At 50.4% G+C, this 27929-nt stretch overlaps 1 protein-coding gene across 1 annotated transcript; it reads right to left on the bottom strand.

Moving 5' to 3' along the window:
• Positions 1–1051: 1051 nt before the first annotated feature.
• On the bottom strand, positions 1052–14898 carry ALAS1 (5'-aminolevulinate synthase 1). The gene is made up of 11 exons (XM_032321431.1): positions 14732–14898; positions 13567–13786; positions 10391–10618; positions 9485–9634; positions 8757–8979; positions 7414–7598; positions 6713–6892; positions 6208–6372; positions 3851–4119; positions 3037–3199; positions 1052–1360 (listed from the first exon to the last, which is right to left on the bottom strand). The coding sequence occupies exons 2-11, from the start codon at positions 13763–13765 to the stop codon at positions 1200–1202; spliced, it is 1923 nt and encodes a 640-aa protein (XP_032177322.1). The 5' UTR covers positions 13766–13786; positions 14732–14898; the 3' UTR covers positions 1052–1199.
• Between the last annotated feature and the right edge of the window lie 13031 nt (positions 14899–27929).

Raw genomic sequence — 27929 nt, 5'->3', positions numbered from 1 at the left:
TGTGTAAAGAGAGGCAGACACGCCATGATCCAGAGCAGCAAACTCCAGGGAGGAAACGATGGCTAACACCCAGGCCCGGAAGTGGGGAGCACCTGGGGTAGCTGAGGCCTGGGAATGCGCGTCAACACATGAAGCAGAGTGAACAGATGAAGGGGGATGGGTCCCGACCTCAGAGAATGTGCTCAGCCTGTGTGAGGAAGCTAGAATTCAACCTGAGGGCCACTGGAAGGCCCAGGAAAGTTTTCTGCAGGGGAGGAATGTAATCTGCTTTAGAATTTTATTTATTTTAATTAACACATGATGTATTATTTGTTTCAGGGGTACTGCTTTAAAATTTTATTTATTTATTTTTTTAAAAGATTTTATTTATTTATTTGACAGAGAGAGTGAGCACAGGCAGATAGAGTGGCAGGCAGAGGCAGAGGGAGAAGCAGGCTCCCTGCCGAGCAAGGAGCCCGATGTGGGACTCGATCCCAGGAGGCTGGGATCATGACCTGAGCCAAAGGCAGCTGCTTAACCAACTGAGCCACCCAGGCGTCCCTGCTTAAAAATTTTAAAAGCTCTCTCGGGCTGCCAGGTGGGGGTCGAGGCTGGGGCTGATGCCAGGATGACAGCAGTACCCCGGGGGATCACAGCAGCAGGGGGGACAAGCGGCCTGGCCTGAGATGGAGCTTACAGGTAGAACTTACAGGACTCAAGTGAGTCTCAGGTGAGGAAAGACAGCTGACCTCTCTGTGAGCGGTCGACATAAGCAGGTAGACGCTGGGGAGACGGGGAGAGAAGGCAGGGGAAGAGCTGGGGGGGTGGCGGCCGGGGCTGTGGCTGGCTGGGCCGCTGAGTGGCGTTAGAGTGGCTGCAGTCGCCTTGGGCAGCAGAGAGGCAGCTGGGCTCGAGCGGAGGAGGGAGCACTGCCACTCCAGTGGGGCCTGAAGCCGCTGTCAGAGGGCGGGTGTATGTCTGTCACTTCACGCGGCACAACAACACAGACCACACTGAAAGGGATGGAAAAAAATGATTTCTTTGATTCAGTAGCGAGTAACAGGAGAACCCATCACTTACACACGAATTTATTTCCACGACTGTGCTTTTACTATAGATTAAATTTTAATATAACTTAATTCACATATAAAGACACCTCTGGGGACTATGTGGATACGACATGGCCTGGGGTTAAATGAGTAACTGAGGTCATGACACACTCAGGCCTGGGCAGACACCAGCTTGCTCATGCCGGAGAAGTAAGATTTCTCTCTCTCACTCATCACTTCGAAATGCAGCGGCCTCCTGCAGAAGTTGCATTCGGCTGAGGAATGTGGCTTGAGTTCCAGCCCCACTCGCTTCCACGTGGCCAGCAGGTTCTCTGTGAGGAGAAACAGTTTTCAAAAATTGAAGGGAGTATGCATCCAAGAGAAGCGCAAACACAGGTCCACACAGAAAGTCGAACAGAAACGTTGGCGTAGTGTTCTCTCCCTAACGGTCAAAAAGCAGAAACAACCTAAATGTCCACTGACTGATGCACAAACACCATGGGGTGTACCTGCACCGAAGATCATTTGGAACTAGAAAGAAAGAGAATTCATGCTACAACGTGGATGGGTCTGGAGAACACGGTGCTGTCAAAGTAGCCAGACACGCAGGACCCACGCAGTGCTACACGGAAAGGAAAGCGTGAGCACCTCCACGGGTCAGAGAGGGTGTCAGCAGCTGACAGGGGCTGGGGTAGGGGGGATCACGCAGTGGCTGCTTGTGGGTATATGGTCTCCCTCGGGAATGATGAGAATGTTCTGGAATCAGACAGCGTGGATGGTTACACAACATCATGATGTACTTAGAACCCCCGGAACTGTATACTTTATAAATGTATTTTTAAAGATTTTATTTATTTGCTAGAGTGCACATGAGAGTGAGCAAGAGAACAAGCAGAGGTGCTGCAGGCAGAGGGAGAAGCAGGCTCCCCGAGAGCAGGCAGCCTGATGCGGGACTCCTGGGATCGTAACCTGAGCCGAAGTCAGCCACTTCACCAACTGAGCCACCCAGGCCCCTGGAACTGTATACTTCAAAAGGGTGAAATTAAGGGTGCCTAGGTGGCTCAGTCAGTGAAGTGTCAGTGACTCTTCTTGATTTTGGCTCAGGTTGTGATCTTGGGGTCATGAGATCAAGCCCCACACTGTCGGGCTTCGTGCTCAGAGGGGAGTCTACTTGGGATTCTCTTCCTCTCTCTCCCTTTGCCTGTCCCCCTTCGCTCCCTGAGCTCGAGCACTCTTTCTCTCTAAAATAAATGACTCTTACAAAAAAACACAGGGTGACATTTGTGGTATGTGAATTATATCTCAATAAAGCTGTTAAAAAAAAAAATAAGTAAAAACTGAAAAACAAAACCCAACTCTGGTTTTGCTGTCCACAGCTTCAGGGCAGAAGCTGCTCCAACACCGTTCTGCTACACTGAGCCTTCCTGGCAGAACGGCTGCAGAGCCTGCAAGGCAGCAAGACCATCTTGGGGGCAGGAGGCCAAGGCGACCATGGCTGAGAGCAGCCCCTCAATCTTTGCCTTGAGTTTGGACACAGAGTGGGCTGGAATGGTTGAACAGAACTGCAGCCTTATAAAATACTGAACAATTACTCTTACGAGAAGAGGTTAGGTCGGGGGTTGCCTCAGGGACTATACACCAGAGAAAGGGACAGAAGCACAAAGCTGAGCTCCAGAGGGGCAGGGCGGACTCAGGACTTCAGAGGCCTCTCTACTCCCTGCACTAGCCACTTGTGTGCATCCCTGAAATCAACCCAACAAGGGGGCACTGGAAACAGTGGAGGGATGAGCAGGGACGAGCCCTCAGAGCTTCTAAGTTGTGTCTGCACCGCCTAAAGCGAATCCAACAACCAAATGTCTTTTACAGGGTTACACCATCTGAGGGCATTCTTAATTACTTGGCGAGAAGAAACGAATCTGAATGCCTTTGAAGGGCTTCAGTTACGCACACCGCAAGGACGGCTTTGTGCAACTTTCCAGCGAGGCCCTGCCGCTCTGCACGTACTCACCGAGGAAGTAGTTCATCATCTGCGGTGTATGGTGGGGAGTGGGGGCAATCCGCAGGAGCTCCTCCCCCCGGGGCACCGTGGGATAGTTGATGGCTTGGACGTAGATGTTATGTCTGCTCATTAGCTCGTCACAGACTTCGGTGTTTTTAGCGGCATCTGCAACCTGAGTTTGCGAACAGAAGGTAAGGTCACCGCAAGACAGACCACCCCTCAGCAGCGATCTAATGAACACGGCCCCTGGGAGGCTCAGGCTTGAGCGGTGATGCCAGCTGCCACTTAAAGGGCTCAGGAGTGTTTAGTATGGACCAGAGACCTGAGGGCTCATTAGAAGAAGAGTTCACACTCACTGCCCTCCCGGGCTGCAACTCCAGCTGCCACCAGCTGATCCTCCTACCCAGGGATGTGTGTAACTGTGGGAATGAGGTGGCTTTGATTACACTGGCTATATTAATTCTACTAATTCAACTGTGACACCAACAGGGCTACTGTTCACAGTGGAAAGGGCAAGACCGATTTTGAAATCAACTGAATAAAAAGTCAGACTTCAAAGCTAGCCATGTGAAGCCTTCCGGAACTTTTCAGACAGAAGCTCTTTTAAAGCTAGTGCTCGGGAGAAGGAACCTCTGCCCCAGCCCGCTGGGTTCAAAGCCTCCATTTTCACTGTGAAGTCAGCCCAAGGCAGAAACTGAGCACAGGGCCACGGACTACAGCCCCTTGCCGTGGCACAACTTCAAGGCGTGCACCACAACACAACATCCCAGGTCCCGTGCCGAGGCACAGTCCCCAGCAAGTCCAGTCCCAGGTGCGTCATTACCCGGACAGGGATGATGTGACTGGGGCAGTGGACGACCGGGAGGCCTGCGTCCATGAGCATCTGTCTCATGAGCTTGACGTTGCGCTGGTGCTGGCGGCGAAGTGCCCGCCCCTCGGCGCTCTTGAGGATCCGCACGGACTCCAGGGCTCCGGCCAGCAGCATGGGCGGCAGAGAGGTGGTGAAGATGAAGCCGGCCGCATAGGACCGTACGGTGTCGATCAGAGAACTTGTGCTGGCGATGTACCCTCCGACACAGCCAAAGGCTTTGCCTGCGAGGAGACAGTCTCATTTATTCCAGCAACGGCCCCAGCATATGCCCAGCAGGGCGCTGCAGAGCCTCAGAGCCCTTTTCTCTTTATCCTCTCTACGTGCCCTAAGACTCAAGTCCAGCCTGAGTACTAGAGGGAAGACTCAAGTCCTCTGTGAAAGGGAGAGAGTGGAGGTTACAGTCCTCCCCTAATTACAGGACCTAGCTGGTATCCGACAAGGACCAAAGCACAGGTCTCCGCAGCAGTCCTGACGCTGAGCCATCTGTCCCCATGCACCGGAACAGCAAGCTGCAGCCTCTCTTCCCCTGCCTTTCCCACCCGGACTTCCTTCTCTGCCAGGTGCCACCTGCCACAGCATGCACAGTGTGTGCCGTCTCTCTGGCCTCTCGCTGTGAGCAGCACCCCGGAGCTGGAATGTAACTCAGCTAAGAGGTGAGTTGTTTTGGTATGACCACTATTATTTCCTACCAAAGTCAACACAGAACTCTGATAAGCGGCAATGCCCAGAGAGACATGAAAACTCAGAACTCATTAGGGTTGATTGAGGGCCAACCTCAGCTCTTAATTCTCCTTAATTCCTTTTGTATAATCTGTATCTCAAGTTTCAGGATTAAGGACTGCAGAAGAGTCCTTCTAGATGTTAACATTGTGTTCTGTAATGAACATTCCTGCTTGAACCCCATGCAGGGCGGGGTTGGTGTAAGCTCTTCAACAGTGGAAAATTTCTCTCCCCAGCCTGTTCCAGCACACAGTGACTATACATATCTCACAGAGCCCCTAGCATGGGAGCTCGGTGGAAGAAAAGGGCTGCTGGAATGAACACATGAAAACATGAACGAGTGCTTTCCTCCTTGCAAGGCTCTGCCCTACAACTCCTTGGCTCTCCTGGTCAACCCAATGCTCCCGGCCCCCCGACTGTGCCAAAGGATACTCTTTTTGGCCTGCCCTCCCTTTACCAAGTGCAGGCTGTGAACTGGCATTTTAGCTAAGTGCTACCTGGGTCTCCCAACTGCCTTAGTAACTTTGAAATCCTTAGATTTGTTTAATTCACATTTTTACTCTCTAGAGTCCTCATAGGCAGAGAATGTCTATGGTAACTGTCTGCACACAATTCGTTTACCTTCATCACAAAAACTGAGGTAAGGTCTATTATCTCCATCATATAAGCTGCCCTACTTTGCACAAGTCATTAGGCCACCTCACTTTTATGAGAAACCTACATCAGTACTTGTTTTCGCTAACTGGAAGAAATCTGACGAGGACTTTCACTTTTACGATATAAGGTGAAAAGTGAAAATAGCCTCTGGTGTGTGGCAGCGAGCCACGACAGAGGCAGTGCGCACCCCAAGCAGCGAGAGCGCCCTGCCAAGCCCCTGCCCCAGGAACCGCTCAGCATGCCAGCGGCCACTGCTTTGACCTTGGTCTATGAGCAGTCGTGTCTTTGCTTTATGCCATTTTGGCTCATGCAAGGTTTCAAAGGAACACTCTACTTTTTCAGTAGTGGGGAAATCTATATTGGTGAGAAAGTTGAGGGGCAGAGAGAGGAAGCAGCAGCTCAAGGTCACACAGCTGGGGAGTCAGGCAGACAGGATTCAGAGCTAGCAGGCAGCACGGCGACAGCACCTAGCTCCGTGACACAATGCTTCTCTCATCCAGGAGGAACAAATACAAACTAGAGGTCAGTGCTTCACGACACCTGAACTTCCAGGTCCTCACAAATGCTCCAGGAGAACAGCACTGCATCTTTTTTGTTTTTCTTTTAATACAACAACAATCTGAAGTACAGAAAGTGAAGGCTGTTGCCATGCCATGTAGCTAGAACCACAACCACATTTGGAATGAGCTTGAATGGCAACAAATAACATTTGTCATGTGAGGCTGAGACTTACTTTGGCTCTGGGAGCCATGCTTCCATGATTCAAGGGATTCTGCTAAGCTGTACCACCACTGAGAAGATAGAAACTCATCCAGAAAGCGGCCCAGGTTTCACAGGCCATCGCCTTGTCTCCTCACCTGATCCCAGATAGTCCTTCACCTTGTTCGAATAAAATTTTAGTGCAGATTACAGAATGTGCAGAGTATACATACCAAGCGTTCCAGAAATGATGTCCATTTTAGGCATAACTCCGTCCCGATCGCCAATCCCTCCGCCTCGAGCCCCGTACAGTCCCACTGCATGGACCTCATCCACGAAGGTGATTGCTCCAAACTCATGCGCCACATCACACAGCTCTTCCAGCGGGCACACTGCTCCTGAGGAGAGAACACAGACTACGCTGAAGAGCTCACTACTTCACAAATTTCTGTTTTGGTAAAAGAGTCAGAATAAAATAACTTCTGTTCTAAAGGTATTACTTTTAATATTGGGAAAAACAATGAACTTCACCCAGTTTCTAGGTCATCTTGGGGTCTCAGAGCCTAGTAAGAGCCAGAATAAAAAATCTACATTCACCCAAACCTATACAATATCCACCAAATACAAAACCCTAGCAGAGCAAGAAGAAATTGCCAAGACAAAATAAACATCACACTTTCAAGAGTCCAGGCCTAGTTTTTCATCTAAGGTTTCAGACAGTCCTCTACTTAGACTTACCATCCATGGAGTGGACAGTTTCAAATGCGACAATCTTGGGGACCGAAGGGTCAGATCTTTGCAGCAGCTCTCTGAGGTGGCTGACGTCATTGTGGCGGAAGATGTACTTTGGCACCCGGCTGTTTCGAATCCCTTGGATCATGGAGGCATGGTTCCCAGAATCAGAGTAAATCTCACAGCCTAACATGATAAAAACAAAAACAAAACATTACTTATTGCCATCTGCAGCAAAGACAAATTATTTCTTAGATAGGGACAACGGACTTTGCCCTGAACGTGCCACTTTGCCTGGGAGGAAAGACTCCTGGCCAGTTTCTTCCTGGGAAAATCGTGAGCTAGTGCTTCTCCTTTGAAAAGACCCACAGGTGTAGAATAATGCAATGGAAGACAACCAATCTGCTTTTAAATCTGGCCACCTCATTCCAAACTCCATCAAAAGGTAACCATGAATGAATAAGAGAATTCTCCAAAGGATCTTCTTTGAATACTGAAGCAGTCAGGTTAAGGAAAAGCCCTTCATTAGTACCATTTGCTACTGCAACCTCTCGCGATAAGTGAGCACTTCATGTTTCAAGAAGAAATGCTCCCAGATACTATCATTGTTCTTAACTGTTTTTGGGAAGCCCTCTGTGTTGTCAATATCCCTGCTATTCCCCGAGAAACCCCAAAACTCTAAAAGCACCCAGGACAGGCTTCCTTACCTGGCATCATCCTAGCCAGAGTGAAGAGGGTTGAGTCGTTGGCCACAAAGCACGAGGAAAACAAGAGTGCTGCATCTTTGCCATGCAAATCAGCCAGCTCCTGCTCCAGGTCCACGTGGAATTTACTGGTTCCAGAAATATTTCTAGTACCACCTGCTCCAGCACCATGCTGTTTCAAAGTGTCCCTTTTATTAAAAAAAATAATAATAAAATAAAATAAAAAACGGTGTGGGGGGGAGCAGACAGAAAATAAGCCTTATGGTTCTGAACACTATGTGAATCGTTCCTTTCCCCAGGAGCTGGGACACTGAATCTTAAGTTCATCTATCAAGTCTCTCATGGTGAAACCAGGGGCCAGAAGTTTCAGCTGACTTCACCTTTAGACTAGGTGGCAGGTGTCAACACCAGGGTGAGGATATCGTAAATACCTCTAGGGATCATCAAGAACAAGTGTTTATCAGTCACTAGATACTTAGTATTAGCTGATTCCTAAGGTGTGTTTTCTCTGACAAACATCCTTCTCTCCAGACACGGTTATCAGTCTCTACAGGCACATCTTGGACGGTGGTTACCTGAACCTAAACCCTCCGGAAATCAGTCACATAATGTTAGGAGAGATCTATTACTATACCTCAGACTGGACTCTCTTTAGCAAGCCTCCTTAGAGATTTTGGCAAGCAACTCTCTCAAGTATCTCTAGCCATGGCCACCTCCAGAAGCACGTGAGTGCCAGGAACTAACATCCTCGTTAATGTCTTTCCTCCAGTGCTGCTAGATTTGCACCTCTCCATTCACCTGTGCACAGAGGCCTGGGCTTGAAGGAGGCGCACCCACTTGAGGAGTGGTAGGAAGTGAACGGACACAAGTAGTCAATGAGCCCACACGCTTGAACCATCACACACCAAGGGGCTCCACCACCTACTTGTGATTTCCAGTCTAAAAGTCATCTGTAGATATCTTTTTTTTTTTTTTAAGATTTTATTTATTTATAAAGATAAATAAATAAATCTCTCTCTTGAGAGAGATCACAAATAGGCAGAGAAGCAGGCAGAGAGGAGGAAGCAGGCAGACAGAGGGGGAGGCAGGCTCCCCGCTGAGCAGAGAGCCAGATGTGGGGCTCCATCCCAGGACCCTGAGATCATGACCTGAGCTGAAGGCAGAGGCTTAAATCACTGAGCCACCCAGGCACCCCATCTGTAGATGTCTTTAAAGGCTAAGATAATATTTTGTTATGGCACACTTTCAGCTTCTGAATATTGCCCCCATAGAAGATCCAATCCCTCTAAATCATCCATGTCTTGCCAAATAACGTCAGTGGTATCTGAAAGCTGAGGGCTACTTACATGACCGCCCCGCATACTCGTGGATGACGACTCATTCCTAGGTAGTCATTGCTACACCAGACTGACACCTGCTTTTTGGTGATCAGGGAGTCCGAATAGTCATCTGCCATGGGGAAAATGTGAGCTCTCCGGTTCACAGTTTTAAAAACTCGATAGGTATGGTCATTTTTTTTCTCTTCAATTTTCTTCTCAAAGAAATGATCATATTGAAAAGTTGAAACAGCTAAAAACCAAACAAAAGACAGGACAGAATGGCGGTTAGGACGCACGTCTGGCTTTTGGCAAAGATCTGGCTCCCAACCCATGACCCCATTTTGGTCATCTAACAGCAGAGCAATTCTGGACAAATGTAAGTCATTCCTTCCCCAGGAGCTAGGACTCTGAATCTTCCGTTCAACCAGAAAGTCTCTCGTGGTGAAACAAGGTATTCATGATCTCCTCTCGACAAATTAATGCTCATGTGAGCAACTCATAGGATAACTTCATCTTGAGAACATGAAGGTCTCAAATGAGACTGCATGTGTGAACCACTTAGCATAGGGCTGTGGCAGAGAAGGGTAGGTATTAAGGTTACCAACAGGGTTTGTATTTACTATGGCCAAGAACACCTACCAGCATCAAGCAAGAGACATAGTTTTTAACCCTTAACTTACCATACAATTTTGTTTAATCTAACGTATGTTTACATTAAAAACGCTCTCATGCATCAAGCAAATAACAAGACCTACATTTTGGCAAGTTATCTTGAAGAAGATGGGACACTCTTTCTGGTCTTTGCTTTCTCATGATATCCTGGAAGTTCTTCAGCAATCCACCTGGCTCCCCTTCGTCAGCCTTTACACGAATTACACTGGGGTTCACTGAGGTCTGGGCAACCTCTGTAACAAAAGTAACAAGAAGAAAAGGGGACCAACATTCTATTCTGAGCTCACAATACTTTCCAGAAATACTGTCAAAAATAAATTACTGCCTAGTTCACCAAAAAGAGCTGACCATAACCAAAGTTAGTAGGAACTGAGCGTATGAAGCTTTTCTTCTCCACTTCTGTTTCAATGGCCAATGCCTGGTGGTGTCTTGTTTTCAGAGCTACCAGACAGCTTTAATGAATATTAGAGTCCAAAGCTTTCTAACTGGCTGGCAGGTCTTCCCCACCTTCCCACTCCACCCAACCCTAATCTCACTTTTCTTCAGAGAAGACAGTTCCAGCCATATGCATCATTTCTGCTGGTGAGGTTTTCTGGGGACTCTGGTTCTCTGTGGCTACAGCCACAAGTGGAATTAAGTGACCATCAGTCACTGCAGAACACTCTTTTTTACCTTTTATCCCACCGGATGGCAGGAAAGAAACAAAGGGCAACTGGTAACAGCTTACGCCAGCAGGGTATTTTCAGAAATGAAGCAATTACTATAAAAACTGGTCACACCCTATACACACACACCCCAGAAAGAAAGTCCCACATTTTCTCATGCAGTCCTCTGACTGCCTATCTTGAAGACCTTCCTCCCTGGCCCTAAAAGAGGAAGTTTTTTTTATACAAATGCTACTCTAACAATAGCTCATACATAAATCTGAAGGATCAAAAGAGCCAGAGGGACCTCTTGGTTCTTCCCAATGGTTCCAGTTCTGTGTTTACCTTTCCTCACGGCATGCATTTCCTGCACATCCTCCTGAAGCTCGAGACTGGCTTTGCGGAAGACATTGCTGCCCTTCTGGCTCATCTGGGCTGCCAGGAAAGGGCATTTGCTTGCAGTGCCCTGGCTCGTAGCAAGGGAGGGATGTCCAGATGGAAACTGCGTGCCATGTGGAGTCTGCTGGGATCCATCGGCAGCCTGCTGAACCTCAGCTTTGGCAGTTTTGTCCTCTGGGGGGGGGGTGTGAAATGGAAAAAGCAAAGCATCAGATCTAGTTGCATAATTCAAGAAAGCCCCTTGTTTCTCATATGGCCTCAAAGAAAAGCTTTATACTTACTCTACCCCCACTTCTCAGGGACCAGTTTATTTTTATTGGGTTCTGATAATTGAACTGTTTTTTTTTTTTTTAAAGATTTTATTTATTTATCTGACAGAGAGTGAGAGAGATCACAAGTAGGCAGAGAGAGAGGGGGAAGCAGGCTCCCCGGTGAGCAGAGAGCCCGATGCGGGGCTCGATCCCAGGACTCTGGGATCATGACCCAAGCTGAAGGCAGAGGCTTTAACCCACTGAGCCACCCAGGTGCCTCCAAACTGTTTTCTCGTTTGCCTCACTGGAAACAATGTTCCTGTGAAGAGTTAACTGGCACAATCCAGCTATCTCTGAAACCACATTTCTCCCATATAAATCCACTAAAAAGTAGTGTTTTCTAGCTTCAGCTAGCCTAGAGTTCTTGAGCTGGAGGATTTCCAGTAAATCTACCCGAAAGACACATAGCATATTTCATGACAGGACATGATCTTGAAGATAGAGATGTCCATACAATTATTTCTCTGCTAATATTTTTGAAACAGATTCTTGACAAAGCAGCTTGCTGTTGCTTAACATATAAACTGACTTTTTCTTAACAAAAGACATTTAACTAAAAGTGAGGTCTTTCGATTGTTGTAACAGAGTTCAAGTTATTAGTTTGGTGAGGAAAAAACCACAGGGATATATCACAGTCACACACTTCATCTACTTGCTCATCTAAATGCATCAAAAAGTGCCCGGAGTTAACACAGTTGGCTGGCAACTGTGCTTCTAGTCACAATGACTTCCCTCTCCCCTGGAGCAAATTCATTCACCCTTCTTCTAGTAAAGTCTTATTTTACATCATCCTGGAATACTGTGAGTCAGAAGCTAACCTTTCCTACGACTTGGGGAAGAGACATGTCACAATACAGTTTTTATTAAAATCTCCTATGAAGTCAAAAAATTGCTTTGAAGTTCATTTCATTCATTATAAAAGTAATACACATTTGCTGTGGGAAATCTAGAATGACAGTGTTCTGCCCCTCAAAAATAGCCATTACAGGCATCTTGGTAAATTTTCTTTTTTTCCCCCTAGGAACAAATTTAAAAAAAAGTTTTACTTATTCTACATGTACTTGCTTATTTTGCCCTTTTTTGTTATAAAGGTCTGCCTAAGCTAGTAAATAGTTTGTGAATGTCATCTGAATGATTGCATAAGAGTCCACCAAGTGACCAAGCCATGTTACACTCAACTTCCTCTATGCCAGGGACAGAACTGTTAAGAATATTTTGATTGTTCAATTAAAAGAAGAAAAACAAAACTAACTCCTAAGAGGAAAAAGGAAAAGAAATACTACAAAGGATTAAATCCCTTCTGCTTACAGAAAAAACAAAACAAAACACTCCCTTCTTACAAGGAACACATCCAGAGAATATACTGAAGAGAGCCTGTAAGGTAAATTATTCTCTAGGATTAAGTGAAACTTGAAAAGCCTCCTCCTCTCCTGGTAGAGCCAAAGCAAAACAAAAGCCAACTCTGATCTCTTTAATTAAAACAAAAATTTAAAAATTCACATATAAAATAAGGATTCATGTGTTAAAAAAAAAATCACTACTTTAGCAAATTCTGTATGATTCTTTTTATTGAGGTTCCTATAGCAGTCAAATTCAGAAACAAAAAGTAGAATGGTGTTGACCGGGGATGGGGAGGGGCAGTTAAGAGCTCAAGGAGCAGAGTTTCAGTTGTTCAGGATGTTGAAGAGCTTTGGCAATTGGACGGTGGTGACAGCTGCACAGTAATATGAATGTACTTAATACCACTGAACTGTTCAATTGGTAAGAGATGATAAAAGTTTTATGTTAGGTGAATTTTAACACAATAAAAAATAATTTAAAAAAGAAGAAAATCACAATTTTTTTAAGCCACAACTTTAAAAGCCAAAAGCTTCCATTCAATTTTGCTGTAAGCCTAAAACTGCTCCAAAAAGTCTATTAATTAAAAAAGAAAAAAGCCAAAGGGCCAAATATTTAACGAAGGAAAGGTTAAAATAGGACATTTCAGGGGCGCCTGGGTGGCTCAGTGGGTTAAGCTGCTGCCTTCGGCTCAGGTCATGATCTCAGGGTCCTGGGATCGAGCCCCGCATCGGGCTTTCTGCTCAGCGGGGAGCCTGCTTCCCTCTCTCTCTCTGCCTACCTCTCCATCTATTTGTGATTTCTCTCTGTCAAATAAATACATAAAAAATCTTAAAAAAAAAAAAAATAGGACATTTCAACTTTTTTTTTTTTAAGTAGCATGGAGCCCAATGTGGGGCTTGAACTCGTGACCCTGAGATCAGGACCTGAGCGGAGATCAAGAGTCCGACGCTTCACCAAGTGAGCCACCCATGCACCCCAGAATATTCCAGCTTTATATTTACACAAATGAGGTACTGATGAACACTAAAACTCCAACAGACACTGACATGCGATCCAGAAACCTGTAAAAGGCACAATGGCCACTGTCTCACTTTTAAAGTTGGGAAAATTAGGGGCACCGGCGTGGCTCAGTGGGTTAGAGCCTCTGCCTTCGGCTCCGGTCATGATCCCAAGCTCCTGGGATTGAGCCCCACATCGGGCTGTCTCCTCAGCAGGGAGCCTGCTTCCTCCTCTCTCTCTCTGCCTGTCTCTCTGCCTACTTGTGATCTCTATCTGTCAAATAAATAAATAAAATCTTTAAAAAAAAAAAAAAGTTGGGAAAATTAAAGTGCCTAACTTGCGGGGTTAGGATGACAATTATGAGATACTCCGGTTACTGTGACCTTCGTCACAATGTGGACTAGAAGCGCTTCCAGTCTGGTGATGAATGCAAACACCACCACCTCCTACTTTGTTGCCAATGACACTTACTCTCATTAGCTGGAGGGGTTTCTTTGACCTGCTGGCAGTGTACTGCTGAAGTGGACAGGGCCCGAGTGGCTGGTTTGGCCCCAAATTCCATCATCTTAGGGCAGTTTTGGGCATAGAACAACAGAGATTTTCCTGCCTTTTGCAGAAAAGCCTGAGGCACTCGGGATAAGAATGGGCAGCGGCGAACAACAGTCTCCATGTCCGAGAGGGTACACTGATCCTACAGAAAGACAATGAGTGACATCAACACTTGTTAATAATTGGGCAAATACCACTGCAAGGCCACTGGGTTCAGGTGTCACCTGCAGTTTACAGCAACGGTACCCTTATAACAAGTCTGAAAATCGTCTAAGGACGGCACTCATGTGGGACTCAACTAAGGAGTGGTAACAGTACTCTACCCAGGTCACCAACTTCTTTCATTCCCAGCTCTACACAAAAGCACCTGCAAAGCAACTTTACCAAGTGAAGTAAACGCCGATGATTAACAACCAAGGGGCTGGAACAACGAGGGACAAGTCGGGAACAGGTTTGGGAGGTCAGGGAGACGCACAGCACAGATAAGACACCTTGGCATACACCCAGGTGAAGTGAGGCTAGGGAAGAAGCCACCATCACCCATCCAGGCAGAGAGGACTCCCAGGGATCCTGAACTTCTCCTGGTCCTCACATCCCCAAACTTGAGGAAGGCACCCAGCTGGGCTCTGGGTCCCTGAGCCAAGGATTTCCCAGAGGTCATCCCCCACAGCTCCAACAGGAAAACTGAGAAGGAGGAGACATAAAGAGCAGAGGTAGGAGGGGACGCGGTTAGGGCTAACTGGGGAGAGGCAGGAGGTATAAAATCGAAGGCATTAGGTCTGGAGTTAGGTGGTGGTCCTGGGCAGGGGGAGGTCAGAGGTTATCGGGGGTCGAGGGCTCGAGATAACGGGAAAAAGGAATTCTAAAGAAGTGGCCCGTTAAAAGGCAATGTAAGAAGAGGGCCGAATGGAGGAAACTGAGGCAGCCCAATGGGCTAGGGGTCTGGGAGATGAACGCTGAACCCAAGGAGGCGGGTGGCGGGAGCAGTGGGGGATGGGGTCCCGACGACCGGGCGTGAGGGGCGCGGGCTGGCAGGACACGCGGGGGCTTCCCTGGCCGGCGCCGCACCCAGAGCGCGGGCCCTCACCTGCGCGGGAGACTGCGGAGGAGGAGGAGGAAGAGGAGGCGGAGGCGGAGGCGACGGCGGCGGCGGCGGCAGGTAGCCAAACCAAGGGGAAACAACCCGTTGCCCTTGTCGGCGAGAAGCCTCAGGCCGCGACTGCCGTCGTCCTAATATAGAGCCGGAGGGAGCGCTGCGCATGCGCCTTGTGCGCAGACTTCCTTCACGCAGGCGCCCTGCGTCGCGCTCCCAGAGTAGGAGGGGCGGGGCGGGGCGGAGCGGGGAGGGTGGGGTGGGACCTGGGCTTTCCCTGGTAGTCCGCTCTAGGAGTGGGGGCGCGGCGGTTGATCAAGGACTTCATCCTACAGCCCCTTCTCCCTTCCCTATTAAGTGCCCTATGCTTCAGAACCCTACTCCTCCGTGTAGGGCATAAAAAGGCAGAGTCGGAGGGGAAGTACTCCTGGAGACAACTGGAGGGTTAAGGGGTTGTAGAAACGGATCCCTTGGATATAGAAGGAGCGTAAAGAAGGGGGTTCCGGCCGCGGTCTAAAGCAGGATCTGTCCCGTCTGTGACTAAGGGCTTCCTGGAAGAGGTGGAGGTGTAGTTGCTCAAGGATGGAGTGGTTGTGGGAGTGGTGTGTGTGTGCGTGTGTGTTCGGGGGACTCCTGGAGGGAGAGTTTTTGGAGTGTGGAGGAGCAGAAGCAGGAGACCCACCTGTGGCACTTTCCGTCTGAGATGATGGGACTTAACCTGAGGTAGAGGAAGGAGCAGGAGGGGCAGAGCTGGATGGAATCCGTGGACTACAACAGCTCTGAGAACGGGAGGGTGTGTGGAGGCACAGGGCCTGATACATGGTTAGGGTTTGAGACATACTATTGAAGAGGGAGCAGAAGGCTAGCTGAAGACAAAGCACAAGCTGGCACCCTGCAACCTACCCCGCAACCAACCCCAATGGGGGTTCTTCCACGAATCTCCTAAGTATCTTAATGTTAATAACTTGCTAGAGGGGAAAACAATCCCAAGTTGAGGATGGCAAGGCCTCTGGTATCTTGTAGGTATCTTATAGGTTGGTCCTCTTTAGTATATGAAAGTTCTTTTGGAAACCTCCCTTTTCCTTATTTCCTCCAGCTCTGGAGTATATAATACCACTACTCAAGCCCCCAGTGTGGCAGCTTTCAGCCCACTGCTGTGTGCTCTTTAATAAAACCACCATTTTGTAGCAGAGATACCTCAATTCTTTCTTGGTATTCCGCTCCGGACTCCACCCCCACTGAACCTCACCTGTATTCCAAAACCACATCACTCTTATTTTTATTTTCCATTGCTGGCTGTCCAAAGTCCCTTGCCGGCCACCCTGGGCATCAACTGGGTGACTCAGGACTCCATCCCAAAGTTCAGTGTTGGACCATTCCTCCTCTGGGTCTCCCCCAGTCCACACCTGCAGGGTAAGGTTAGGCAAACCCCTCTCAGGAGTGCCAATTTGGCCTCCTTGCTCCACACCCTTCCCAGCTTAACTTGAGCTGGGTTGGCCTGGGTCTGTGCCAGGCTCAGAGCTACCCTCCTCCGCTCTTGAAGAAGGGGCCATGCAGGCTGCTCCTTTCCCAGCATGATAGTGACCAAGATGTGTCCAGGTTCTTCTCAATTCCCTTTTGAATCTCCAGCCAGCTGAGAGGCAGGCAAGGTAAATCTCCACATTCAGAAGAGGAAGCTGGGTCCAGAGTGGCACTGGGACCAGTCCAGGGCCCAGGAAGAGGGTTCTGGCCTGGGAGTCCGGATCTCAGCTCTGCCCCATTGTGCTGAGGGCCCCTGAGAAGTACCCATTAGCCCAAGAGGAGACATGAGGAAGGGTCAGCACTTGGACTCAGACCCAGCTGTCACTAAAAGTGAAAACACAGTAAAGATAAAGATGTAAAGTAAAGTACAGTAAAGTAAAGATGGTGTTGGGTCCTTTGCCCATCTCTGGGCCTCACTTTTCTTATCTGGGCAATGGGATCATAATCCCTGTTCCACCTGCTTCACGGAGCTGTTTGAGTGGTCGGAGGTAAAAGAAGAAGAAAGAACTAGATGTTGGAACTAACTATAGGTTCCAACCCTGGCTCTGAATCTTACTTGGCTTTGGGCAGGTTATAGTCTCTGAGGCTCGTCATCCTCATTGTAAAGCTCTTCCAGCCCTGCCACTTGTGGTTGGCAGGAGGGTCAGGTGAAGTCATAGATTTCAGAGGCTTATTGTTTAAACCAGCAAGTCTCCAGCTCTCTGGGAGTTTCCTGTTTAATAGAGGGAAAGGTTGAGAAACAAAGAAACTCACATGGAAAGTGAAATTCAATGTTGTCAACAATTCCAGATGGAGGAGGAAGCTATTACTCCCCAGACGCTGAAGGAGGGGGGATCCCAACCACCAGGAAGTCTTCTAGAAGAGAGGTGCCAGCTGGAAGGGTGGGTCTACATGGGACTGGGAGACTGATAAGTGAAGCCTTGAGTGGGAAGCTCCCAGGCCTGTCCTGGTGGGGGTTGGGGGGTGGAAGGGATGTATGAGTCAGCCCAAATAGCTGGACTTCAGGGATGCGCCAGAATGTGAGGTCGGGAGGTCAGACAGAGACCATAAAAGGCCACAGAGATGCTGGTGTCAGGGCTTAAGAACCATGGCCAGGGCACTGGTCAAAAAGCCTATTCCCGGGCAATGTCCCTTTGATCCTGACCCAGGAAAACTATGGTTTTGCCAGGCCTCTCTCTTGGTAATGTGGGGGTGGCACATTTTAGGGCCATATTTTGGGAAATGTGGGTTCCACTTGAAGACTTGGAAGGGCAAGTGCTGAAGCCATGAGTTCTAATCCTGGCTCTGTTTTTGCATCTAGGAAGTGAAAGCAGCCCACCTCTTTTGCTGAAGAGTCTGGGTGGGCCCCATTCTGGCAGAGCTGTGACCCTCTCCTGGGTTCAGCCTTCTTCCTCTCCTCTCCCTCCTGCCTCTTCTTTTTCCTTTCTTCCCCCCATCCAGCCCTCGCTTTTCTCTCTCACTGCTGTCTTGCCTCCCCCAGAGCTGCAGTACAGATTCATCTTATCACCCTGCTTCTGGGCAGGGGAGCCCAAGCCACTGGAGTTCAGGCAAGGTCAGACCCCATGCTGGGGTCTGGCCTCCCCCGTTTCTTCCCTCCAGCCCGGTCTGCGTCATCGTCATCATCATTGTCGTCATTGTCGCCGTCAGGGGCTGCTGCACACAGCACTCATCCAGCGGTCAAGGCAGAAGGAAAATGTCAAACCCAGCCTGAGAGCTCAGCCTTTTCCACTCTGGGTCCCAGAAGCTGCTTGTAGTAGTGCCCCTCTTTGAGGGTCAAGGAGCCGACAAGGGGCCTTACACAAGCTTAAGGCTTTCTTCTGGGCCTCAGTTTCAACATCTATCGGTCAGGCAAAAAATCCCTCCAGCCCCCCACCCCAAGGAGATCCAGATGGACATGGGGCATTTTTTTTTAATTTTTAAAATATTTTTTAAAAGATTTTATTTATCCACTTGAGAGAGAGAGAGAAAGTATGCCTGCGGAGGTGGTGGGGGAGGTAGCACAGAGGAAGAGGGAGAAGCAGACTCCCTGCTGAGCAGGGAGCTGGGCAGAGCTGGATCTCAGGACCCCAAGATCATGAGATCATGACTCAAGCTGAAGGCAGATACTTAAGCAACTGAGCCACCCAGCACCCCTGTACAGTTTTGAAGAGAAGCCAAACCTACAGCCTTTGCTACTGATGCTTTGTGTAGTGTTGGCCGTGAGCCAGCTGTGCTCCTTGGGGTGGCTGGCAATGAGTGGGAGATCAGCCTTGAGAATGGCTAGAGATTCTGGAAACAGCTCAGTTCTGCCCTGGAGAGTTGGAAATGTGAGCTCCAGGGTTTATAGTAATAAGGGCCTGGAATTACCATAGGAAATAGAATTTAAGGGTTGGACAGGGTAGGAGGTCCTGAGGTTCCCAACAGCTGCTTTGTGCTGGCCTGTCCTTTGGAACCCTCTTAGGTTCTGGCCCACCAGGTACAGGCCTGGACTTGGGTTTGTAAAGCCAGCTTTGGAGCAAGGGGTGCACTCTGACCAGCTAGGGGAGAAAGGGACTAGGTTGGGGCAAAGCCATCAAATGCTCCAGGTGTGTGTGTCGGGTGGGGGGAATTACAGGAAACAGCATCACCCCCCCCAAAGAACAAACTCTATTCTCCCAGAAAGCCCCAGAGGACCCCCGAACCTAGTCTTCCAAGATAGAACACACAAACTGTGGTCCAGACACGTTCTCTTTGACCCACACGGGGCTTTTTAAAAATGTGAATTAGTTGTCAACATTCAACAGTCAGGAGATTGTTAAATTGAAAGATTTCTAACTTCTCTTGAGGGCTCAGCAGGCCTAGAGCCCCTGAGCCGGCCCAGGCAGGAAGTGTATTCTCCAGTTCTCTACCAGTCCTCCCATCAGTGGATCCCTAACCCCAAGGACACGTGGTGTCTAAGCAGTGACGTATGTCTGCTCTATAGACAACTGAGTGTGTGTCTTTAGCCCTAACTCACTTTAGAGCTAGGGTGACTAAGAACCAGAGGTGGGAGAGGACTCAAGGTCATATAGCAAGGGAGGTTTGGGCTGTGAGGGAACCCCAGGGTCCTGCTTCCTAGGCCACACACGCTGGGCTCTTCTGCCCTCATAGTTTCTAGATAACAGTCAGAGGCAGGGGGTTGGGGGAAGGATCAGGCTGGCTGTGAGAGGCTTTCTGGAAGGGACTGACTAGGAGGTGGGTTCCCTGATGCAGGAACCTGCAGCTCCTGCATGTGGATCAGGCCGGGATGGGCCCCACGAGGTGATGGGCTGGTGATGGATAGAACAGGCTGAGCCCTTGCCCCTCTGGCCCATGTTGGAGGCAAAGCATGGAGGAGCCTCCTTCCCTGCCTTTCATGGTTGTTGTGGAGACAGATGCCAAGAAAGTAGCTCCTTTTGAGGCTATGACCAGTGTAGGCAAGGGCTCTGGGACAGCGAATGGCAAGGAGGGACACCCATCTCAAAACTGGAGCCTGGTATCCAAGAGATGCCACCTTGGACAAGCAGCTAGGTTGAGGGGTGCCCAGTGAAGGGGTGCCTGGAGGCATTTAAATCTCTGCCCAGCACCCCTTCTGTCCAGACATTGAAGAGCTGGAAGAAAGGCAGAGAAATGGAGAAAGAGTGAGTGAGCCCCAGAGAAGTGGTCCTGGGTGGTCAAGGGTAACTAGGAGAAGGCCAGGGAAGATAATAACACAGTGAACAAGTATGGCAGCAAGAACAGCTCTATTCAATGTTTCGGCCTGGTGCTATGATTATATGCACAACCTCAGGTCCCCTTGGAGCAACCCTACTCCAATGTCAGTGGAACGATGAGCCCCATACACGGGGCAGTAGCCTGCCCAAGTTCACACAGCCAGCAAGTGGAGAGTGTAGCTCACCTGTTGGCCTTGGACTTTCTGGTCTAGTGCTCCATCCTGAGAAGGACGAGGCAGCTGGGTCAAGGACTGAGTGGAAGCTCTTCTCTACTTCTAGGATATGTGTTTGGTTTGGATAGGCAGACAGGAGTGTCAGGCCAAGGAGCCATCCAGCCCGACCTTTAGTGGGAGTCACCTCTTTTCAGGGACCTCTGGGCAGCCAGCCATGGCCTCAGGGTCCTTCCAGAACCCACACTCTGGTGGGACACTACATTCCCTCTCTATCCCCTACACTTGGGTCAGTGGCTCTGGGCCCAGACGCACCATGGCTCACAGCCTAGCAGAGGCCTCCCGCTGCCCTCCTCTCTCCTTGGGGCGCCTGGAAGGAGGAAGGGGGGGGGTCTGGGCTATAGGTTTTCTGTCCCGTACTCCAGAACCTCCCTTCTGCCTCCCTTCTGCCTCCTCTCCTAGACTACCTGCCCCTCTGCCGGGCCCTTGGCGTGTCTCCACATCTAATTTCCACACATGCCCTTGAAAGGGCAATGAGCAGCCCCATTCTTAGGGAGTGGAGATGGGCTCCTGTCGGTATTAGGCTCCCAGCTCCGTTCTCTATGTGCTCCCTGGCCTTCAGCAGATGGCACAGTCTCTCTGAGCTTCCATTCCCTCCTGCACAAAAAGGCAGTGGTACTTTCTGTGATGGTGGAATGTTATGGGTCCACTTGACCTGGCCATGATAATGGAGGTGGGCCTCATACACTCAGCTGAAGGCCTCAAAGAACAACCACCTCAGAGTTTCTTGGAGAAGGGCTTTTGCTGCAGACTGTAAAAGGGGAATCCTACCTGAGTTTCCGACTTGCCGGCCTGCCCTGCAAATTTTGGATTTGTGAGGCTCCGCCATCATCTGAGCCAATTCCTTAAAATGAAATAAATTTCTCTCTTCACGTATCTGTATCTTACTGGCTCTGTCTCTCCGGAGAAGCCTGATTGATCCAGCGCCTACGCGCAAGGGTGACACAGGGGTTCCCTGGGCAGCAGGGATCAGCCTGTGCAACAGCACGCGGTTCGCGTTAACGGGTGGCCACGGCTGAGCCTTGGAAAAGTGACATGTCCCAAGTATCAGAGCTGGGGTCAGTGTTTGGGCCCGTCCTGCCTCCCCACTGCTCAGTGTGTCTTTGCCCTGTCACCCTCCTCCTTGCCAAGAACCTCGAGTGGAGGTGCGCAAGGGGCCATCGGTGGCTCCCTCTCTCCAGGGGTTCCCTTGGGGCTGAACAAAAGCCCTCAGGACCGGGTGGGGGAGGTGAGACCAGAGGCACTGTTGGGGCCTGGCTGGGACTAAGTTAACAGCTTCTTGTGCAAGACTAGCAGGCTTGTGACATGCCGACATTCACCAGCCCCCGAACTGCTGTGGCCCTACTGTGGCCTTTGGAGTGGTTGGAGTGAGATCAGCACAGGAGCGATAGCCAAATAACCACCCCTTCTCTTGGGGGAAGGCTCTTTAGCCCTGCCTCCCCCTTGCAGATTTAGCAAGCTAGGCCCGTTGCAGCATGCACTTGGGGTAGTCAGCACAGGGACCCACAGGGGCCAGATGGGGAAGGGCAGTGGGCACCCGGGGCCCTCCTACATCTCATCCTTGCTCACTGTATCCCCAGGAACACAGCCTAGTGTGGCCAGGCCTTCTTCCCTTTTCTCAAGAAAAGCCTCACTTCCAGACTGTTATGTGAGCGCTCAGAATTCTTCTTGTATTTTTAAACAACAAAAACTTATTTGAGTAGGTAATATTTGCATATGACTAAAATGCAAATAGTATGGCCAGGTAAACAAAGAAATTTTCCTCTTCGGGGTCTGTCCCAGACACAGCTACTATTCCCGAGTTTTCCTGGGTTCTTCCGGAAAGATTCTGCTCATTCATTCAACATTTACCCATTAATTGCCTGTTATAACTGAGCTCCATTTATAAAACATATTCCTCTTTGTTTCTTGCTTTTTGTATTTAACACTGTAGCTTGGAGAGGGCCCTATCGTGAGCAGAGAGCCTTTTTATGGCTGCATAGCACCCCACTGTCCTGCTGTTCCTAGTTCCCTGGCCTAGCCCCTCACCAGTCCTTTGGAGTTTCTGGCAGGTTGCCCCTACAAGTTCTTGAACATGCTTCCTTGTATGGGGACGTGGGATATTTAGAAAGGACATCACTAGGTCACAGGTCAAAATCTTTGTTTTCTCCTCTCCAACATTGTTTTCTCCTCTCATAATGAATTGCATGTGTTCTTATAATAAGCAGCCTCAGACCCTTGATGAAGTGAGATAGCTTTCAGGAAATGGGTGAATAGGTTTATAGATTCAGCAAATACTTACTGTGCACCCACTAGGTTTTAAGACAGAACAAGGCAGATATAGTCCTATTCCATGGGATGTTCTAGTGGGGTAGACTGTATACATATATATACAACTTACATATATTAATATAAATATATATTCAGTATATATATATTAAATACAAGCCCACGCAAACGTGGTCGCAGAGTGAGCGCTCACATGGGTGGTCTGAGTGACAAGGACAGGGATTGCTTTACTTGGGGGCTTGAGGAGGCCTCTCTGAGAAGGGGATGTTTGAGGTGAGTCCTGGTGGCTGAGAAGGAGCCAACCAGGTGATGACTAGAAGTGGAGAAAGCCAGCCTGCAGGATCCATGCTCTTGGCCGCCTCCAGCTCTGGCCAATGCACTTTATAACATGGGAGGTTGGGGCCACCAGCCATCATGCCCAGGACTGAGGTCTGGATATGTTTCATTTTATTACTACTATTACAACAACGATGTGAGCAAGGGGGCATGGATGAGAAGTCTCGGGAAGGCAGGAAGCACTCAGACAGGCTCCTTAGACTTTTAAGGACTGGAGGAGGGAGAGTAGGGAAGAGTTCGAAGGCCTCCAGGTCCTTTGAACCCTCTATGAAGTCAGCGTCTGGTGCAGCTGGTGGGAAGGAGCATGACAAGCGGCCAAGGCCACTTGGGCCCAGTGGAGGGGTCCTGAGAGCCAGGCTAGAGATGAACCTTGTTGGATGGGGTTTGGGATTGAGGGACAGCTCTGAAACCTTGGGGCTCAGTCTTAGCTGAGGCAGACCCTGGGCTTCAGGCAGAGTGGCAGTGCCATACCCAGCTTGGGGGGGGGGGGTGCTGACATGGTGGGGAGGGCACCCATGACATTTACCCAACCTCCAGAGCCCATCCGGCTTGACTCAGCCTCCGGGTTGTGACACCGCTCAGTGCTTCCCTCTAGCCAACGGCTGCCATCCTATCTAGCCCCGAGGTTCCTCTTTTCTGAGCTACTCACATCGAGGTTCGTTGGGATTTTGCCTTCGTTGCACTGACTTGGTGGTGGTGGGGTGCTTGGTGGAGGGGTGCTTGGTGGAGGGGGTCAGCAGAGCTGATGGCTCACAGGAGTTCCTCAATGAGCATTTGTTGAATGGATGGATGGATCGACGAACAAATGCATGCAAGAAATAAGAAATGGAATGGGTAGATAAACGAGAATTCCCTGTGGACTGGGTGTGAATGCATGCGGTGCGGGTGGGTTCCCAACTCTGAGGCAGTTTGAGGGCAGGTTGTGTCAGCAGAGAGGCAAGTGTGGAAAGCGAGAAGCAGATGGTGGGTTAGCAGATAGCCCAGAGATGGGCAGGGGAGTTCTCAAGGTCATCGACCAGGCACCTGTCGGCTTGGGCATTTGCAGGAGCCTGCCCTGGGGAGATCTGTGTGTGCCCACGTCCTGAGCATCCTGGCACCACACCTCCTCTCATCCCGATACAAGAACACACGGACCCTCGCAGGTGTCCACGTGCTCCTCCTTCCCGCCTCCCTCTGTGCTTATCCTGGGTCAGGCCATTTCTGATCCTGAGTCTGGTCTATGGACCGTGTCTGTGGCCAGGAGCCCACTGAGCCCCATGGAGCGAAGCTGGGGTGGGGATTGCAGGACAGCCTACGGGGCAGGTGGCCAGTCTTCCCCATGCCAGGCCTTCACCCCTTCTCTTTGTCTTTTCCCTGCTGCCTTCTGGGCCATGCAGCAGGAAGGCTCTCCCTCTACCTCCGGCTAGCTACATTTACAAAATCTGCTTTCCACAGTTGGCTCGTGTCTTTGCTGATAGCTCTGAAATGACACATCACGTCAGTGAGTTCTTAGGGCCAAGTTTCTGCCAGAGCAAGCCACCCACTAGTCACATTTAGAGGGGGCGCACACTAGATAGCTCTCCAGGGGTTCCCAGGCCCACAGGTGTCAGGGTCACTGACACCCCCTGCACAGCCACACGCCCAGCCACTCTGATCAGAAGGACAGCAGCACACACGCTTGCAGCCTCCGGAGCTGCAAAGTCACGTTGTTACAGGCAGACACCCCAGGATGGCTGCAGGGGACCACTGCCGTGACATTGTCGTACATGGTGTCGCACATGTGTGGAGTGTAGGGTCACAGAGTTGTGCACACTGCTTCATCCTCCTTCCTGCCGCTACCCACCCTCCCCGCAAGGGCTCACTAGCTCCCTGGGATGGGGTGTGATGCCCATCCCTACCCCCACCCACATCCCTGATGAAGCCAAGGCTATCATGAGCCCTGACCTTCCCTCCCTCGGCCTGCCTTTTTGGTGACCCTCCTACTCACAAATCCCCCGATGGCCCTGTGCAACTCCAAAAAGTCCCCAACGGACCTGTGTGGCCTCAGGGAGCTCCCTGGGGCATCATAGTCAAGCTGAGCGACAATAACAATTTCTTCTTTTGGGGCTTCAATTTCTTCACCTTTTTAATGGGGGCATGGACCTGGTGGCTCTAAGTCTTTTCTGGTACTCGTGATAGGGACAGCTATGATCCTGTGGTCCCTCTGGCATTTCCTGAGCCATGGGCTCCTTGGGGCCATCTGGCTCCTGAGTCTCTACTTAAACTTTAAGGCAAATACCTCTCACTAATGACTGGGCCCCCACTGACGTTTCCTGGGAAACAAAGCAAAGCCCGGCTGCGCCTCAGGCCTCACAGGGGCCACTCACGCAGGCCTGATACCTGGCTGTCTGCCAGGACCTGAGGAGGAGGCGCCCAGCTTAGAACCAAGGGGCCAGTAAGACTGACCTCTGGGGGCTTACCCAAGACTTCTATGAGCAACCCGCTGGCAAAAAGAACCTTCTAGAAAAGCTGCCGTGTAACTCAGACATGAGCTCAGGCAGGGTGTCTCAGCACCAGAGACAGTCATTGTTCTGGAGAGGCCAAGTGGCAGCCTCTCTTCCCCTTCTTGTTCCTGATCTTCTCAGACCCCTGGGGTTCTGGGGCAACACAGAAGTCAGTATGTCTCCCCAGAGCTCAGGAAAGGCCAGTCAGTTTGGAAATCTCCCAGGTCTGGTCAGGGTCACCACGGAGAGATTCGTGTACTTTCCAAAGGGCAGGTGTTGAGAGGGCACTGTGGACCAGGCTCAACGCAGGAACCCAGAGCAAATAAACCAAAGTGCACCCGGAATAGCATCGGTGCAGGACGTTTAATGGTGTTCTCTGGGGAAAAAAAATTCTGTGGTCAATTAAGTTAGGAAAGCCTATTATATAATTCAGCGGGGCTGAACAAAGGCAGACTGGTTTCACGCTTGTGGGTTTTGGCAGAGCCCTTGTCAGGCCATGTGCCGCAACTGGGTTCCGGGGGGTGGGTGGGGAGATGGCGTGGGTCTCCTCTCCACCCTGCTCTCTTCTCCAAGCCTCCGGTGGGGTGGGAGACCTTGAGCAATGAGGCTTGAGGGGCACAAGGATTCCAGATAAAGCAGGGTGCCAGGGAATCTGCATTCCTGCAAGTTCTGCCAGGACATCACAGGGAAAACCACCGATTTTCTCTCAGGGCAACCAGAGGGATCTATTTAAAGCCAAACCCCAGAGGTCCTCCTCTGCTCAAAGCTCTCCTGTGGCTCCCTCTCGCTCAGGAGCAACCAAGTCCTCACAGAGTCGGTAAGGTCTACCCACCTTGCAGACACCCTCCCTCTGAAGCAGACCTAGTAAATATCCCCACGTGGGGCCCTTGTTGTGGGTGTTCCTTTTGCCCTGTAATGCTCCTTCTCCAGATCTTCCCCAGAGGGGCAACCCACCCCCCACCCCTTCCTTCTCATCCCCCTCACCCAGCCTGGTACCCCTGCTCTTCCAAGAGACCCCCTGGGAACCACAGCGGTTTCCATGGCGCTGGATGTTGGCTCCATGAGGCCGGGGCCGTGCTGTCTCGTGACTGTTCCCAGCACCGTGCACAGTGCTCACCAGAGCTGAGGGCAGGAGGTATGGGGGGGACTATTAAGTGTATGGAGCCAGAGCAGCTCAGAGCCCCAATAAAGCTGGGGCGTGCGAGGCCAGGCAGCCCTGAGCAGCAGGGAACTCTTTTGCAGGTGGACTCTGGATAGGACTCTCTGGTCTGAGGTCAGGACTGGCACCCAGGGAGGGGCTGGAGAGGTGGACAGAGGTGTCCGGGCTGAGGCTGTGGGGAGTGGCCCTGTGACAGCCGGGCTCTGTCACTGGCTCCAAGAGTCTTATCAGCGTCTATCCTTGGAGTACTCAGTGTTCCTGGTGATTCTTCCCAGAGGTCATGGCAGTGCTGATGAACTCTGCTGCCCCCAGATCCTGATGAGCTCAGAGGGTGTCCTGTGGCAGAGACCAGAAGGTTCTGAGGAACTGCAGCCAGGTGTGTTCTCTCCGCTGCACACTCCACTGACTCTGGCTTGGCCTGCAGGTGACCCCAGTGGGCAGCTAGGGGAAGGAGGGTTAGCTGGACCTGTTTGACTGACAGGTGCAGAGGAGTTACGGGGAGTGGGTGGGGCAGTGGTAGACCCTCCTCTCACCTCCTCTTCTGTAAGGTGGGGGAGGGCTGCCCAGGATTTTCATTGCGGTCCCCGGTGCTGTCTGATTCTGTGTCTTGCCTTCCCCGAAAATCGCCATGCTGGCTGTACCCCTGTGACTCTCTGCCATCACGCCAAGGCTGTGTTTGGGTGGCCTTGAGTAGCCCCCCTCAAGGACCATGTGAACTTGCACATGATGTCAGTGGTGGCCTTGTTCAGGAGTCCCAAGGAATTTTCTGACAAGTAAGGCTTTGGCTTTGGGCTCCCTGCCCAGTGAGTTGACATTAGGCCCCGAGCCTTGCTCTGAATGGCTCTGCCTGGTGGATAGACTGAGGGGACTGAGGTCCCTGGGCCACCCGTCCCGGCCTTCCGGGCTGGGTGTCACTCCCTGAGCAGTGTTTTGCTTCCCGGCACTCATATACACCCAGGCACACACAAGCGTGCATGTGTGAGTACGTGGGTACCCACAAGGAAAGTCTGCCCACCATCTCCGCCCACCTGCCCTGCTTTTTTAAACCACCCTTTATTTAGAGCCTACTGTGCACCAGGCCTGCAGTTCAATCCTCATGGCAACCCTATACCCTAAGGTTGTGTTCCCCAAAGAGACATGTTGAAGTCCTAACCACCCCCTTCCTGACCCCATACCTGGGAATGTGACTTTATTTGGAAATAAGGTCTTTGCAAATATAATCACGTCAAATGAGATGGAACTGGATGAGGGTAGGCCCTGATCCCATGCCTGGTGTCCTTGTAAGAAGAGGGAAATTTGGACACATAGAGAAGACAGCCACTTGAAGAAGGAAGCAGAGAGTGGAGTCATGTGGCCCAACGCTGAGGAACTTGGGGGCTGCCAGAAGCCTAAAGGGGCCATGGAGCGTCCTCCGCTAGAGTCTTCAGAAGGAAAGTTGACCATGTCAACGCTTCAGCCTCTGACTTCAGGCCTCCAGAACTACGACGGAATAAATTTTTGTGGTTTTAAGCCACCCAGTTTGTAGTA

Source organism: Mustela erminea, chromosome 1, assembly GCF_009829155.1.
Source record: "Mustela erminea isolate mMusErm1 chromosome 1, mMusErm1.Pri, whole genome shotgun sequence".
In the NCBI taxonomy this organism is placed as follows: Eukaryota; Metazoa; Chordata; class Mammalia; order Carnivora; family Mustelidae; genus Mustela; species Mustela erminea.
This window is presented reverse-complemented; position numbering and strand designations above follow the sequence as displayed.